General features: G+C 44.9%; 1 protein-coding gene across 3 annotated transcripts in view; it reads left to right on the forward strand.

Annotated features, from left to right (window-relative positions):
- The window catches only part of SUSD5 (sushi domain containing 5), a 91,649-nt gene that overhangs the window by 62,073 nt on the left and 11,825 nt on the right, over positions 1-17,751 (forward strand). For all 3 annotated transcript variants that reach the window (XM_049099796.1, XM_049099797.1, XM_049099795.1), the window contains one exon: positions 561-749. In XM_049099796.1, coding sequence (XP_048955753.1) covers positions 561-749 — 189 coding nt within the window. The remainder of the gene's footprint in view (positions 1-560; positions 750-17,751) is intronic.

A 17,751-nucleotide genomic window follows, 5' to 3' on the forward strand; every position in this document is an offset into this window, starting at 1 on the left:
AAATATGTTTAAAGATTTTATTTATCTATTCATGAAAGAAACAGAGAAAGAGGCAGAGACACAGGCAGAGGGAGAAGCAGGCTTCCTGCAAGGAGCCTGATGCGGGACTCGATCCCAGGACCCGGGATCATGACCTGAGCTGAAGGCAGATGTTCAACCGCTGAACCACCAAGGTGTCCCACATTTAGCTTTTTGACAGAGTACCTGTTCACTTAGGTAAGTAAGACAAAAAGGAGCTTGTTGCTAGGCATATGTTTCTGGGTCTTCCTTTCAAGGAGACATTAGAGGCTAATGTTGCCCGGCAATTTCAAAATACAAAGTTGTAGCACTTTGTAGCACATGTATTCATTCAGCCAGTATCTTTCTGAGTGCCTCCTTTGTGCCGGGCATTTGTCCAGGCTCTGGGGATGCCAGAGTGAAGAGGAAATAGCCCCTGTGATCCCAGCTCAGGGTATAGGCAGGACCCAGGGAGGGGAGAATTGCTTTTAACCTTATTTTCTCCCAGGCTGCAAAAGTTCCTCCATAGTTTGGGAAAGCTCACTGTGACTCCTTTTCCTCAGATAAGCCGTGTGGAGACCCACCTTCATTCCCACACACCATCCTGCAGGGCCGCACAGGCCTGGAGATGGGAGACGAGCTGCTGTATGTGTGCGCCCCGGGCCAGGTCACGGGCCACCACGAAACCGCCTTCACCCTGCTGTGCAACAGCTGTGGGGAGTGGTACGGCCTGGTGCAGGCCTGCGGGAAAGGTAAGCTGCCCGCCGGGCTCGGCCTGGTGCCCACACACTGTGTGCTGGATGGGTTGGGGTGGGCTCTTCTCCACAGGGATCCCTTTGAAAGAGGCTTTTAGACCTTTCCCCTGAGTTCTGGACCTGGCAACATCTCCACTTGACTTGAGGTTAACTTTCTAAATAAGTTAGAAATCTGATCAAGATGTGGTACCACGAAATAATGCCTGTGGTAAAAAATGACCCCAGATTGGTAGACAGGGCCAGGAGGACTGGTCATGAACATGGGATGCAATCTGGGCTTCCCTGTATGGTGAATCTTGTCACAGGGCATAACCCTTGCAGGGACCTCACTGGCTTCGCTATGGTATGTGACAGGAGCTTTTGGCTCTGGGGGTGGGGGGTGGGGGTGGGACCAGGCTTGGAAACCAGGGTGTGCCCACAACAACACGAGTAAGTCCTGCTCCCTGGCCCCTGAGGCAAGGAGAAGACTCTAAGACTGCTGTGTGGCCTGGCTCTGCTGACCAGAGCTGCCTGTTGCTGCCCTGATGCCTTGCTCTTGTTCCTGGCCTACAGCTCCTGCCAGTCACGTGAACCTAGATATTTAGTTGAGACTAAAAAGACTCCAGGTGAGCATTGAGCATCAGAAACCTGATCTTCTTCCCCTAGATGTCCTCACTCCATTATTGTCATACCTGGAAGTCACAGGCTTCTTCATCCTACCTCAGCCCAGTCTCTTGGGGATTTTCCCAGTAGCAGAAATCACTGTCCTCAGCCACAGCCTGACCTGGCCTCCCCATTCCTGACGTGGGCTTATGGCTTCATGCCAGACTCTGAATTGTTCCCTGACCTCACAGGGCTGCTCTTACCCCAGGACTCCTTCAGAGACCACTTCCTGACCACCACCCCCGTGATATCTGGGGACCAAGCAGAGGTTGGCTCCATGGAGGGCAATGACTCCAGCACCACAGTGTGAGTGAATTTATTGGACAGTCAGTCCCTGGAACGTCCTGCAGATCCCACAGGGGAACCATGACAAGAGTAGGGTGCTGTCTTGTCTGAGAAACTTATTCATGTCGTCACCTAAGCTGCGGTTTGTTGTCTTCACTGCTATTTACTAAATGTGAATACAGCACCATTTATTTCTCCAACATGCTGGTGGACGTTTGGCTTGTTTTCATTTGGTGGTCATCACAAGCTACACTGCCATGATTGTTCTCATCCAAGTCGTTGAGTTCACATGTGAACATCTTTCTGCTGGTTCCTGGGAGTGGATTCACTGCCTGTGGGGTAGGTGTGTCTTCAGCATGAGCAGATTCTGCTAGAGAGTTTTCTAAAGTGTTCCAACCACTTTACTCTCTTGCCTGAGAGTTCTTGTTGTTCAGCATCCTCACCAGCCTTCGGAATTGGGAGACTCGTACCTTTTTGCCAATCTGGTGACTATCCTTTGTTGACTTAGTTGTAATACTCATTTGTCTGGTTGAGCACTTGCCACATGTTAAACAGGCACTTGCATTTCCTCTGTAAAATGTCTATCCAAGTCTTCTGCCCATTTTTCTAAATGATTCAAGTTATTTACATAATGTAGGATTTCTTTTTACATAAACTTTCATAATATGTTGCAAATATTTTCTCTCATTCTGTGGCTTATCTTTCTCCTCTTGGAGGATCTTTTAATGAATAGGGTTTTTTTTTTAATTGTTTATTTCACTACTTCTCAAACTCTCTGTGGACCATTAAAAGTTGTTTTCTAGTATTAGCAGACTGATACTTTAGCAAAATACAGTAAAAATCAATTAATATAAAGCTAAAATAGGGGTATCTGTGTGGCTTAGTCGGTTAAACACCTGACTCTTGGTTTTAGCTCAGATCATGACCTTCAGGTCTTGAGATGGAGCCCTGACTTGGGTTCCACTCCCAATGAGGAGTCTCCTTAAGACTCTCTCCCTCAGGGCGCCTGGGTGGCTCAGTTAGTCAAGCATCTGCCTTTTACTCAGGTCATGATCCCAAGGTCCTGGGATCAAGCCCCGCATCCCCTGGGATGGAGCCCCAAATCAGGCTCCCTACTCAGCGGGAGTCTGCTTCTTCCTCTGCCCCTCCCTGGGCTCATGCTCTCTCTCTCTGTCTCTCTCACACATGGTCTCTTTCTCTCTCTCAAATAAATAAATAAATAAATAAATAAATAAATAAAATCTTATTTAAAAAGCTAAAATAAAGATATTTCAAATACAAATACTAGTTTTGTTAAATTAAATAAACATAAAATTCCCCACCAAATTATTGTGAAAACTTCTAAAAACATCCTCTCAGTGTATCTACGTGTCTTGTTGCAGACTAACAACAAAAGTTACAAGTGGACAAGTGCTAGAAGTATTTATTGAGCAATCTTCTAGCACTTTTCCTCATCATTATAACATCGCTGTTGTTTTGTGGCAGGAGCTCCTTGCCAATACTGATCACTCACCTGCAGGGGGAAATCAGGCATAAGACCCGAGCTTGCTGTTTGTTAAGTATGTCACCTCAAAACAGACCCATGCCCACCCTGAGATTGATAACGAGCTGGCTTTATTTCTGGTGAACTTCAAGCCTGGCCATCTCAGGAGCCACGCCCACCAGCCAAATGGGCTGTTTACAGGCCCCAGTCTAATGAGAACTAAATGCAGGTTTTGTGTGTCTGCAATGGTGTTTATTTTCTCAGGGAAAGGCAGAGCTGTTAGAGCTTTCAGCTCTTGGACAGGAATTCTGGTTTCTGGACTTGGCTGAGTATACAAACGGTTACCGTATTCGATGCCCTGTAGATTAAACATTTAAACTAGCTGTGTCATTATAAGGAGTGTGTATGTGTTACAAGACTGTCTTCACCTGGGATTTTATTCCCTTTTGCACATTTTATTAAAAGATCTTATTTATTTATTCATAGCAGACACACAGAGAGAGGCAGAGAGACACAGGCAGAGGGAGAGCCTGAAGGGAGCCTGATGTGGGACTAGATCCTGGGACCCCAGGTCACACCCTGAGCCAAAGGCAGATGCTCAACCACTCAGCCACCCAAGTGTCCCTGCACATTTATTTTTATAGTGAACATCCACTTTTGTGATGAGGGAACTGCTTCCATTGGAGAAGAGTCATCTTGGGAGAGTGGGCCACAGAAGGGTTTGGAGCTGGCCCCAGGTGGGTTTGGATAACAGCTCTTCCTTGGGGCTGATTGGCCACTCCACATGCCTTTCTATGGCAGGACCCAGGTGCTATGTGTACAAACTGGAGCAAAACTGCCCCAAACACCAATGGCAACTCTATAAACCAGGTGCCTCAAAGGAGACAGAAGCAGTAGATGATGCAGTGGAAGGAATGGCTGGGAAGCAAGGTGAAATTTTAAATTTTTATTTATTTATGATAGTCACAGAGAGAGAGAGAGAGAGGCAGAGACACAGGCAGAGGGAGAAGCAGGCTCCATGCACCGGGAGCCCGACGTGGGATTCGATCCCGGGTCTCCAGGATCGCGCCCTGGGCCAAAGGCAGGCGCCAAACCGCTGCGCCACCCAGGGTTCCCGGAAGCAAGGTGAAATTTTAAAGGAAGCGTGCATTTCCAGTTGGTGGGAATGCTCAATCATATGAAAGGCTGCAGACATCTGCCTTGGCTTCACAGCATGCGAAGGTTCTGGTGGCCTTGTATTTTCAGTGTGAACATGGGGAGTGGAGTGCTGTGAGTAGAGGAATGTGTTGAAACGAGGAAGAGGGTGGGGAGCAGACAATTCATTCTCAAATCTCTGGGGCTCATGAAGAAGACTAGGCAGAGACATAGGACGCAGCTGGAAGAGGATCAGGGGACCACAGAGATTGTGTGGCTTCGTTTTGTTTGCTTGCTTGCTCTTGTTATCTGAAGGTGGGAGAGACTTCAGTCTATGTAAAGCAACAATGGGAAGGCTTCAGAAAAGAAGGGAAAATGAACTATTTTCTTGACTTCCCTGAGTCTTACTTGGCTCATATGAAACCATGGATACTAGTTTCACGAATTCCACTGTGGGCTTCCTGCAGGTGCCTCATGTAGGATGGGACCTGTGACATGAATGGGCTCAAGGAGTGTTATTCTTTCCCTTTTACCTTCATTCTGGTCTAGGAGGGCATTCAGGCCCCCTCGTTGATGGGATCTAAGGGGCTCTGTGCATGACTCTGTCTCCCTCCCTGCTTCCTTGTAGGTTGTTGACTCTAGTGCCTATTACAACAAGTAACCAAAGGCACTCTCTGACTTATAACTCTCTGTTCCTTGAGTGAGAAGTTGGTCTTTGCCAGCAGATGTCACAGGTTCTGGAGACCAGAAGCTGGAGTCACAGCTGCCTTACTCCTCCAGGGATTGCTTGACTCTCTGTACTGGGGCCTGGCTACTCACCCTCCTTCCCTCAGGCCCTCAGGATGTGGGACTTCCCTACCCTTACTGCACAATATTTTTTCATTTCCTTGTGAGCTACTGGTGCCCACTCCAAACCCCCTGGTAGAACCTGCCCCTACATCTTGCCTCAGGAGCTCCTCTGCTGAGGTCATGACAGGGTCCCTGTCCCTAATTTCCCCTCTTGACCTCTGCAGGCCCAGAGAGCCTCAAGGCATGGGTTCCTTGGAAGTTAAGACTTAAAAGAACTCCGGGATCTGATGAGTTTGGTATCTGAGATTCTGGAGGCTTAGAGGTGTCAAGACTACTATGAGGACTATCCTATTCAAAGTTGGCATTGTATAGATATTTGAAGATTGGCTGAACATATTCGGTCAGATTCTCTAGAAGCAGAGCTTATTCAGATGGTATTCAGATGTGGTTTATTGAGGGAAGAAGCAGATAGGGAAACAGAATAGGTGAGGGGAGGATAGGCTGTGACCTCAGTGGCATTCTCCCTTTGCCTGATCTCATGAATTGTGCCACAGGGTGGGTCCCACTTGGAAGCAAAGAGGCCAGCCCTGAGTTCCTCCATATGCATCTGTCATTGGTTAGTGGGGCTTAAGTGGCAGGGTGTGCATGTGGCACCCAAGTGAGGCTCCCATTCTACCAAAGGCACCTCTCCCGAGAAGGGGATAGCAGACACCATTGGCACCATTGGCTGCCAATGCTTACAGCAGCTGGGGGAGGGGTGCAATGGCCTGGGAAAGGGGACACAGAGAGGACATAAACAGCACCCACTACTCCAGTGGAGAACACAGTTCTTTAGTAGACCAATTCTGGAGAGCAGCAGTTGTTTTTTAATCCATTAGTAAGTTAGGGACTGGCCTGGATGAGCTTGCTGAAATTTAAAAGTTGTAATGATGAGCAAGAATGAACCCTTGGGGTGCCTGGGTGGCTCAATCAGTTAGGCATCTCCCTTTGGCTTCAGGTCATGATCTCAGGGTCCTGGGATTGAGCCCTGAGTCTGGCTCTTTGCTCAGCAGGGAGTGTGCTTCTCCCTCTGCCCCTCCCTTCTGCTCATGTATGGGTTTTCTCCCTCTCTCTCTCTAATGAATGAATGAGTGAATGAACCCTAGGGGCATGTACACCTGGGTGGGTGGAGTTGGGTGATGCAGGAAGGTGCCTGGCTCACATGCTGCCTAGCTTGTGTGTTCACTGCAGTTAAGATCCAGCCTCAAGTGGTGGTAGCAAGCTCTCTCCCCTAAGTACAGTGAGTTTGTCCTTGACCATTAACTTAAATGGGTGAGGACTTATTTGACTTCCATATTTTCCCTCTGCATGTTGTATCTCTCTAGCTTTGGTTTCTAGAGACCAGGTCTGGATCCAGCCATTCAGCCCTCCATTCTATTGCCCAAAACCACACATTTTGGTTTCTCTTCCCACTAGGCAGCAGAAAATATCTGTCATACCTCTCTAATGTTCTCAGTATCTAGCTATAATTGGTTGTTGCCCTAATTACAGAAAAATCTGGAAGCTTTGCTCCCTAAGTATGTATGCAGCAGACTAACATGCTAGGTTTGCTTTCCTTTGAGCTTGTTAGTATGCCGAGTCCCATGTCCATCTTCAAGACTATGTTTTCTCTCTGGTCACCTGTATTCTACAAACAGTCTCGACCTCCCAGCCCTCCAAGAGGCCACTCCTGGCCATGTGCCCCCAGTGATGGTACCCATGGAGCCTCCCTTGTGGCTTTCCCAAGGAGCCTCTGGCTCCCTGGGCACACTCACTGCCCTGGCCACACGCTGCCTTCACCACCTGTGCGTGCTCCTGATGTCAGCACTCAGCGGTCAGTGGCCTCTGCCGCAGTGCCAGGCACAGCTGTTCATCCCATCTTTGTGGTTGGCTTGGGAGAGAACAGCTGCTGCAGAGGAACATAGGGCAGATGACCCAGGAAATGAAAGACTCGTAGACTTCCTCTGTGATTTGGCCCTTGTCTCTCCTTTAAAACTTGCCCTGACAAAGGGCATCCGCCAAGTGTTGAGATAGGCTCGGAAAGACTTTAAGACTTTCCACCCCACGCTCCGTGGGTTCTATTTATACTTTCTGGTCTATAATGTCAGGAAAGTGAGTGATACCCAGTTTGACCTCACCCTACCAGCCCCCACCCTCCTACCTCTGAGTCTGACAACAAATAGACAGCTTCTCTTCTTCCCTTCCCCGGCCTGACACAGCTGTAGAAACAAGTTAGGCACTGAGCTGTCAGAAAACCAAACACTTGCTCCATGCCATCTCTGTCCTGAGAGCAATTTTTTTTGTTGCTTTTGTCTACTTTCTTCAACAACTTGATTGAGGTCTACTTTGCGTACAGTGAAGTGCCCCTTGCAACTACAAAAATCTCTGAGTTGTCACAGGTTTAAACAACCATGAAACCACCACCACAACCAAAATAGAGAACATTTCCATGAGAGGTGTTTGACACATACTGTCTCCTTTAATCTGCACCAAGCTGAGGGCAGAAATGCCTAGCTTTAAATTGTAGATAGGAAAACAGAGGTAGAGAGAAGTTCAGTAACTCACCTGTGTCACAGAGCCAAGAGGCAGCAGGGCCAGAATATAAAAGCAGGCACTTTTGCTGTCTCGTTCCAACATCTGTTTCTTCTGTGTGCTTCCTCCAGGGGCCTGTGAAGCCCAAGGAGAGCAAAGCAACTGGGGCAGTGCAAGACCCCCATGAACTAGTTGTTCTCTCAGTGTTCCTTTGCTCTTTTATCTCACTTCTAAAGCCCTCTCTTTGTTTTCTTAAGTTAACATCAATTTCTGTTTGTCTTCGTGTTTTGGATTGAACTTCCTTCACAGAATAAAGCATGAGAACTGCAAGTGATTTAGAATTTCCTTGTCAGTATTGCCATATTTGTTCAGAGGTTCATTGAACCAGTGGTTATTTCTGGCTCCTCTGGTTGTCTTTTTCAGAATTACTATTTTTAAAGACTATGTAGCCAAGACTAGAGGGAAAAGGTATGTGTGGACTTCTGGAAATGCAACAATGTGGAAGGAGATGGAAAGTGGCAAGCCTCCTCCTTTTACTGGAGTCCTCTCCATCTGTGCTCTTCCGTTTTCCTGAAGTAACAGTGAAAAATAAACACCCGGGGATGACCTGATTTTTTCCCCATGAAGTTTACATTTTCTGGACTTGTTGGTTTCATCAGAAGGCCCCGTGTTGTGTTAGCACAGATCTCAGAGAGAGCGTGGGAGAGGGGAGAAGCCAAGAAGGAGGGCTGGATGATTAAGGAGGGTGTGGACACAGGAAAGCAGAGGGGAGGTGAGAGAACCAGCACCTTAGCAGGCACAGAGCTGGGCATTTTGAGCTTGTGGGCAGAACTTAATGTGGGGTTGAAATTCAATGAATAACAAACTTTACTCTTAACTCATGAGAAGAAAAACAGGCGTGGGATAATGTTCCAGGGGTAGACTATTGGTAAACAGTTGGTGTTCTTGTCCCTATTTCACAGGTTTGGGAAAACTGTGACATGGTGAAAACCTGTTTCTGAGTTGGGATATTGGCCTGAGAACCTGGGGAGACAGGAAGCACTTGGTCTGAGGCCTCAGGCTGCCCAGAGATGCTCTAGGCTCAGGGGACTCTGAAGGCAGAACCTACACACACACACACACACATACACACACACACATACACACACCTCATACTGTCACACTGATCATAAGGGTCCAGTCAAGGGAGGTCTACCCACAGCCACAGTGGACTGACCTTTCCCAAATCCTTAGCTCTAACATTCTACATGAGACTTGTGATTCCTGCGAGACAAGGAGAGGAGTGGGGTGAGGGGAGAAGACATGGCTTGGGTACTGCCCATATTCTATGTGCTTGTTGACCTCATGATATATTTAATTAAGCTCATGGGGTAGATTATATAAGAAAAGGAATGCAGCAGACATTGATTATGCCCAGTGCTGGAACTAGGAGCTCCTTCCCTATTCTCTGCTACTGTCACTAATCAAATAATGCCCTGCTTGATGGACTTCCAGACCGAGTCAAGCTTTCTCAGAATGGGCTCCTACCATTCACTAATTCACCTTGTCACTGACTCATTTGTACACTCAGCAAATGTTTAGAGAGTGTCTGCTAGGTGCCAGGCAGCATGATGTGTGCAGGGTATGCAAAGGCAGAGTTCCTTGTTCTCAGGGTTCATGGGCTGGGAGGGGCTTGACATGCTGTGCTGTAAGAGTAGGGTGGTTGTACCCAGTGCATGGATGCATGCTGCTGCCGTCATTCCCGTGCATAACACATGATTCCCAAACAAGATCATTTAAGGTTTAAGTCTCAAGCACCATCAAGGTATACATTGGAGTTACCCTGTCCATGTTAGGATGAGAAGTGTCTCCCAAATATCCCTAGCCAATCCCCATTCATAAATACCTTCCATTTTACCAATGAGAGCCCATTTCTAATATGTACCATCATAGTTACTAGGCCACTAATTTTGCCAATAGCCGTTTCAGATATCCAGGGCACTAATTAGGCTACCTGTGATTTTGAGCAAGACACAGATAATAGAGGTACTTACAGTAGGCACATCTAGAGGGTGAGTTTCCCAATGAGAATGCTAACTGTACACTCCTGGACTATGAATTCTTAGTTGGAATGTCAGCAGCAACTGGTTTACAGCTTAATGTAAGTGACACATGCGTAACATCAAACAATGTTTTCTCAAATATTTCAAAGTACCAGCATCTTAAGAAGAATGAATGCCTACTGTATTTATGTTGAGTGACAACCTAACAACGTGTAATATTGTTGATTTATATGGAAAACACTCCTAGTGTTACCTTCCAGTCATTGCTTTCCTAAGAATATCCAGACTTCATGACCATAAGCTATGTTTTCCCTATTTAAACTTTATTCAGTGGAAGCCTGAAGGATGTACTCTTATGTATGGCATCCTTTGTCCAACATTATGTCTGTGAGACACACCCATGTTGTTCCATGAAGCTGTAGTTCATTCTTCTTCCTTGCTGTGGAATATTCCATGCTACTGTTGATGAACATTTTTGTTGTCTCAGGTTTAGGGCTATTATTAATTACACTAATTTAATAAATAAATAAACAAATCATGAATTCCTGGGATAAACCTAACTTGATGTGATATATTATCCTTTTAATATAATGCTTAATTATTCAGCCTATCAATACAAATATATTACTAGTTTCTATTTGTCAATATTTTATTTATGATTTTTGCATCTATGTTTAGTGAGAATGGTCTGCAAAACTACTTTCTTGTCATGTCCTTGCCAGGGTTTGGTACCATGGTTACAGCAGATGTATAAAATAAGTTGGGAAGTATTTCCTCTTTTTCTGCTCTCTGGGAAGAGTTTGTGTAAGATTGGAATTATATTCCTGAATATTTGATAGAATTCACTGACAAAGTCACCTGTGCCTAGTTTTCTGTGTGTAGTGAGATTCAATTTCATGAATAGTTAATGGCATATAAAATGTTTCTATTCTTGTGGCATTTCTGATGAGCTTCTTCTAGGATTTTATCTATTTCATCAGAATTTTTTATTTGGGCCACCTGGCTGGCTCCATCAGAGGAGCATGTGACTCTTGATCTCAGGGTCATGAATTTGACCTCCATGTTGGGTATAGATATTACTAAAAGAAAGTAAATAAACTTAAAAAAATAAAATAAACTTAAAAAAAGAATTTGGGGGGGCATAAATTTGTTATAATCTCTCCAAATATCTGAAAGATCTTTGGGGATGCTTCTCTTTATTCCTGATGTTTTCATTTGTGTCCTCTCTAAATGTTTCTGAAGTAGTCTTGCTAGGGTCTTATCAATGTTTTGAGCTATCAATCAGTAGTTCTTTTCCAAGAACGAGATTTTGGCTACATTGATCCTTTATTGCATGTTTGGTTTTTATTTTATTAATATCTGTTCTTTTATAATCTCCATTTATTTATTTATTTATTTACTTACTTACTTACTTACTTACTTATTTGAGTAGGCTCCATGCCTGGTGTGGAGCCCAGCACAGGATTTGAACTCACAACCCTGAGATTAAGACCTGAAATGAGATCAAGAATTGGGGCTTAACTGACTGAGCCATCTAGGGGGCCCTCCTTCCTTTACTTTCTTTGTGTTTAACTTATTCTTCCTTACCCGGCTTTCTGAAATCAATGTGATATTTAGTCTTTTCTTTTTTAACATAGATATAAAACTATAACTTCCCCTGTTAGCACAGTGTTTGCTACTTCCTACAAGTTTAGGTATGTCACTTTTCATTATCATTCAGTTAGAATATTTTTTAATTTCCATTGTAATTTCTCCTTTGACCCATGAGTTATTTAGAAATATTTTGTTTAATATCTATGCAATACAGGCATTTTCTAGTAATTTTTTGTCTAATTTCACTATGGCTAGAGAACTTAATCCTTTAAAGTTTGTTGACATTGTATTTATGTTCAACTTTGTAAAAGTATTCTATGTTTATTTGAAAAGAATGGATGTAATCTATATATTTCAAGTAGACCACATTTATTAGTTAAGCATGTTTTCCAGATATATATTCTTAGCTGTTTGTCTGCTTGCTCTTATTGTTAGTGATAGAGGTATTTATGATCTATGATTTAGGATACTATGATCATGGATTTATGTGGGGGTTTTTTTAGTTCACATATTTTTAGGTTCATGTATTCTGAAGCTCTGTTAAGTACATATTTAAAAGTTAATATCTTCCTGGTAATTGAAACATTTATCTTTATGAAATGACCTTCCTTATCTCTAGTATTGCTTTTTTGGCTTAAAGTCTTCTTTGCTGGTTTGTCTTTCCATAGTATATATTTTTCATTACTTTTACTTTCACCTCCCTATATGGTTCTATTTAAAGTATATCTCTTGGGACACCTAGGTGGCTCAGTTTGGTGTCTGCCTTTGGCTCAGATCATGATCTTGGGGTCCTGGGATTGAGCCTCACTTTGGGCTCAGTGGTGAGTCTGCTTCTCCCTCTCCTTCTGCCCCTCCCCTTCCCTTCTTCCCCCTGCTCATGCTCACACACTCTCTCAAATAAAATCTTTTTTATTTTTTATTATTTTTTAAAGTTTTATTCATCCATTCATGAGAGAGATAGAGAGGCAGAGACATAGGCAGAGGGAAAAACAGGCTCCTCAGTGGGGAGCGTGATGTGACGCTCGATCCCAGAACCCTAGGATCATGACTTGAGCTGAAGGCAAACACTCAACAACTGAGCAACCAGGTGCCCCTGTTCTGTAAATTCTTTCTTCTAAGTTAGGTTCTTTGCCTTTTACATGCATCTTCCTTTCATCCAGAAGAGGGAATGGTCGCTAGAAGGGGATGACTCAGCTGAAGGCATATGTAGTTTTACTTTTGTTTTTCTGTTTGCTTTAAAATATCTGGGCTCTGCTTTGTCTTCAGAAAGGTTAAATGCCCTATGTTGAGATTTATTTCACCTGCACAAGGTGAAGAAGTCCCAGCGTTTTGGATTCCATCAAGAACCATCAGCCCTGCTGGTTACTGGTCTGTTTCTCGCCATCTGCTTGGCTTCTGCCTGAGATTTGCTGACTCTTCAGTACAGTTTTTGGAGGGTGAGGACGGCTACCCGTCTCTAATCTGCCCTTCTCTACTCTGCTCCAGAATCTTCTGTTTCTCCTCTGATAACGAGATTTTGAAACTTGTTGCAAAATATTATGTCCTTTACCATGCATGGTGGTTATTTGTAAAAACTTTTCCTGATGTTTAATACAGTTTCTGCATTTAAAAAAATTCATATTCATCAAGCCCAGTTGTATGTGTGTGTATGGCGTGCATGCACACACCCACACACATACTTTAAAAAATGTGTTGTGGTGTTTCCTCATTTTGAAAGGTATAGGGAAGAGAAAATATGTGATGCTGTTTCAGCTGGGCCACTTGAATATTTTAAAGCCTGGCATATAATCCACCCTAGTAAAAAAGTAATCTTTGTTTATGCCCCTGGTGATATACTTAAGTGGAGTGTGAGCAATGAGGTAGAAGAAATACACTGGGCACACTTGGGTGGCTCAGTGGTTGTGTGCCTTCAGCTCAGGTCCTGATCCTGGGGTCCTGAAATCGAGTTCTGCATTGGGCTTCTCCCTCTGCCTATGTCCCGGCCTCTCTCTGTGTGTCTCTCATGAATAAATAAATAAAATCTTTCAAAGAAAAAAAAGAAAGAAAAAAATACTCTGAGGTACTGGAAGATTTTGAGAATCCCTCACTCATACTTTTTAGCTGCTGCCTGTTTGGGTTGAGTTCTGCTTACCCATGGGCCACATCAGTCTTGGCCTCTGCTGGGGCTGTAAGGAGATGGCCGTGAGAACCATGAGAGAACACTCCCACCCTACTACCTGCCTTCACGCTGGCCTCTGCCAGCTGCCACTCTGGCAAAACTCTGCAAATATTGGTTCCTTTAGCCCTTACACACAATGGTCAGTGAGCAACAGCTGATGAAAGACAGAAAATAAATGCAGTGCCAGAATTTAACCAGAAATGATAAGAACTTCCATGGAATGAAACAGAACCATTTGTGGGCTCTCAACAGTTTGGTGTCTTAGGGCTGCAATGAAGCAACAAAGAAATACTCCCTAGTAAAATAATGTGTGGTAAGAGGCCCTCCATTGCAGATCGTGCATGAGGTAATAGGCTGTGATTTCAAGTGGGGGAAAGCTTCTTGAGGAGAAATGGTCTTGGAGAGACCTGCTTCCTGCCTTTCCCCATCATGAAAGGGGGCTGTGTTCTAGCTGAGAACACAGGCGTATTCATCCCCAACAGCAGAACCTCTGGGAGACAACTGGCATATGTATATTGTTTTACAAACATATTAATTTTTTCCGCAATGCCATAAAATACATTCTATTAAAAAAAATAAAAAACAAGTTGGGTACAGCAGATTTGAGGCAAAAAATGACCTGTCAGCTGTGTGCTATGCTGAGTTTCTTTGCATTAGGACTAACTTTTGGTGGAGAGGGCTCACTTCCCTGCCTCATGAAGATGAATCTGCTAGCAGTGGGGAGGGAGTTTTCCTAGGGCATTCTCTTACTGCAGTCAGGGCAGGGATACCAAGGGGAGGCTGGGAGGAGAATAGGTGTTCTCATAGGCTGGGCTGCGGACTGGCTGGCTCATCTGTGAGTGCAAGATGTGTGTGTGTGTGTGTGTGTGTGTCACACTCCCGTGTATATGTCTGTATTCAAGTATTGCTTCAATGGTGGCATCTCTCAGAGGTGTTATAAGAGTCTATGAATATATGTAATTAATTCCTCAGAAATCGGAAATGAGCCCAAAGTCCCCTTGTGTTTTGGGCACTGTGCCCCTGAACTAGATCTTAGCTCTGAGCAGTTGTGAGGCAGGGATCCCGAGATTCCTAAGGTCTGAGTAGATGTTCCTCCCTGTTTCTCCCAGGGCCAGTTAATCTTTCACTCACTCAAGAATACCTACAAGAATACTCATTACGGGCTGGCTGCTGTTCTGCTCCAGGGGTCCCTGTCCTTGAGCCAGCTCATGGCTAGTGTATTCGGTTTTTCTGTATAATGAACTACCCCCCCGAAACGGAATGGCTTAAACAACCCTCATTTATTTGGGTGCAGCTTTCGTGTAAGCAGTTTGGGTTGGGCTTAGCCAGCTCGTCCTTCTGGCCTTGGCTGGGCTCACTCGGATGAATGTGGTCAGCTCCCAGGCTGACGGGAGCTGGCTGGTTTAGCATGGGTTCAGTTGGGACAGTTTGCCTCTCCTCCACATGGCCTCTTATCCCTCAGTAGGCTATCCCAGGCTTGTTCTGCTGGCAGCTGGCAGGGTGCAGAGAAAGAGAGAGCGAGTGAGAGTGCACATGCAAGGTTTTCACTGTACTCTGGGCCAAAGCAAGTATAGGCCAGTCCCAATCTGAGAGCTGGAAAAAGAGGCACCCTTCTCGAAGGGAAGAGCTACACAATCACATTGCAGAAGGCCTTTATGCAGGAAAGATGGAGAATTGTGGTTTTTGTGATCACCTTTCCACGGCAGTCAGTACATACATACACGTTCAAGCCAACAGTAGAACTGCAGGGAGGTCAGAGATTTAAGTCATGGCTTTCTTAAATGTCCAGCTGGATCCCATATGACTTGTTTGGGTAAATTTTAGAGAAACATTTTGTCCTAGCTAGTGGCTTTTGTTTCATTTTGTTGTGTTTTTAAGAAAAGATGGTACTTAAATGCAAAACCCAGTCTTTATCCGGCAGGATGGGTGAGAATGTGTGCATACAAAAGCTTTGCCATGAAACCTGGAAAGTCTCAAGACCTTGGAATTCTGCCCCCTATGCTCCATGAGGGCAGGAACTGCGTGTCCCGTTCCACAGTGACTCAGAGCCCTTGCAGTGTCAGATAAATAGTCAGTGCACTCCGTGAAGCCCGTGGAGTGGTGGAGTAGGTGACTGCACTACTTGGAATGGCAGTGCAACAGAGAATGAGGCATTACGACACAAAAGTGAGTGGGCCAGCCTGCCCAAACCCTAGGGGCCTGTGTCGGAATTCTGTAATGCTCCTAAGAATGGTCCCCACCGATGTGGTTTCTGTCTAGGGATTGTGAACGGGACATCATAGGGGGTGGAAGGGTCTCCTGAAATAATCACTAGGCTATCTTTTTCCTTCTTTCTTTTTTTTTTAAGATTTAATTTTTTTTAAGGTTTTATTTGTTTATTCATGAGAGACACACAGAGAGAGGCAGAGACATAGGCAGAGGGAGAAGCAGACTCCCCGCAGGAAGCCCGATGTGGGACTCAATCCCAGACTCCAGGATCACGCCCTGAGCCGAAGGCAAACGCTCAACCACTGAGCCACCCAAGCATCCCTAAGTTTTAATTTTTAGGTAACCTCTACACCCAACGTGAGGCTCAAACTCACAACCGTGAGATCAAGAGTCACATGCTCTATTGACTGAGCCAGCCAGGTGCCCCTTGGCTATCATTTTCGAAGTGTAAAATATGACATGCATTTTACATTTATCAGAGATGTCCGTTTGTTATCTGCCGTTTTTGCATTTTTGACTGAAGACACAAGTAAAGTGAATGGGCTTAAATATTAGGAACAGGTCAGAAAGAACTTTTAAATGTATTTGTAACTCTCAAGTCATTAAGGAAGCAAAATCTGGAGTCTTGTAAGAAATAAGCCAAATGCCCACTAATCCAGTTTCAGAGCCCAGGAATGTACCACATGCCCTCTCCACATTCCATCTAGACCTTAGTTCTGGAGCTCCTTGCATTTATGCTTTTCAAGTTGCAAAGAGAAATGGGAAAAGACTGCTAAGATCTATTTCTTCCCACAGAACACTTCTCACACCAACAGCCAATTCTCCATCTCTGGACACCAGCTGGGTGTCCTGTCATTTAATTCAATGCTAACAGTAACTACTCAGTTAGTGCAGACCCCATAGATTAAGCACTCAGCCCCACAGACTGCCCCCACTTCAGACCCCAGTTCTACATCCTGAGCCTCCTATAATTCTGATCAACTAGCTCTAAATTGGGGACTCTCACAACCATCCTCTCAGACTCAGTAATTTGCTAGAAAGACTCACAGAACTCAGGAGAGCACTTAACTTACATTTACCAATTTATTATAGAGGATATTATGAAGAGTACAGATGAACAATTGGATATAGAGATATAAAGGGCAAGTCTGGAAGGATCCCAAGTACAAGAGCAACTGTCCCATGAAATTGGGGTGAGCTCCTCTCCCAGCACATGGATGCATTCATCAACCTAGAAGCTCTTTGAACCCTGTAGTTTAGGGGGTTTATGGAGATTTTGTTATTGAGGCACGATTGATTCAACCGTGGCCTTTGGTGATTGACTCTCCCTCCAACCTCCTTCTCCCTCCTCCGAGGTCAGAGTCTGGGGCTGATCAATTGATTAGTTCCTCTGGCAGCCAACCATCTGGATGCTGTCTAGGGGGTCACATGATTAGCATAAATTCAGGTAAGGCTGAAAGGAGTTTGTTACGAATAACAAAAGATATTCTTATCACTCCTAGTGCTTAGGAAATTCCAATGGTTTTAGGAGCTCTGTACCAGGAACCAGAGGCAAAGACTAAACATATATTTCTTATTTCTTATATCAAAGCCCTAGGGAGGCTTTCTATTTTAATAATTAAGTATGACTTCCATCCATTGAGAATGGGGAAATCCCAGTGGGACTGCTCTTTTCCCAGAACACAGCTCCTTGAGCCTTCCTGACCTACTGTCTTTAAATTTTGGTGTCCTAACTGTGGGGCTCTTTGTTTATTCTCACTCAGCAGGATTTAGGACATTTCACAGCATAGTCTCAAGCTATCTTACAAAGAGCAAATCTGTTTCAAAAGATACTTTTTTCTTTTCTTTTTTTTTTTTTTGACAAGGACAGAGAGGGAGCTAGCACAAGCGGGGGGGGGGGGGGGGGGGGGCGGGGGGTAGCAGAGGGAGAGGGAGAACCAGGCTCTCTGCTGATCAGGGAACCCAAGGTAGGGCTTGATCCTAGGACCTTGGGATCATGACCTGAGCCAAAGGCAGAGGCTTAACCGACTGAGCCACCCAGGAACCCCTAAAAGATGCATTTTTAATTAAACGTGACATACAGGGGATCCCTGGATGGCGCAGCGGTTTGGCGCC

The sequence above is a fragment of the Canis lupus genome, chromosome 23, assembly GCF_003254725.2.
Source record: "Canis lupus dingo isolate Sandy chromosome 23, ASM325472v2, whole genome shotgun sequence".
Taxonomy (NCBI): domain Eukaryota; kingdom Metazoa; phylum Chordata; class Mammalia; order Carnivora; family Canidae; genus Canis; species Canis lupus.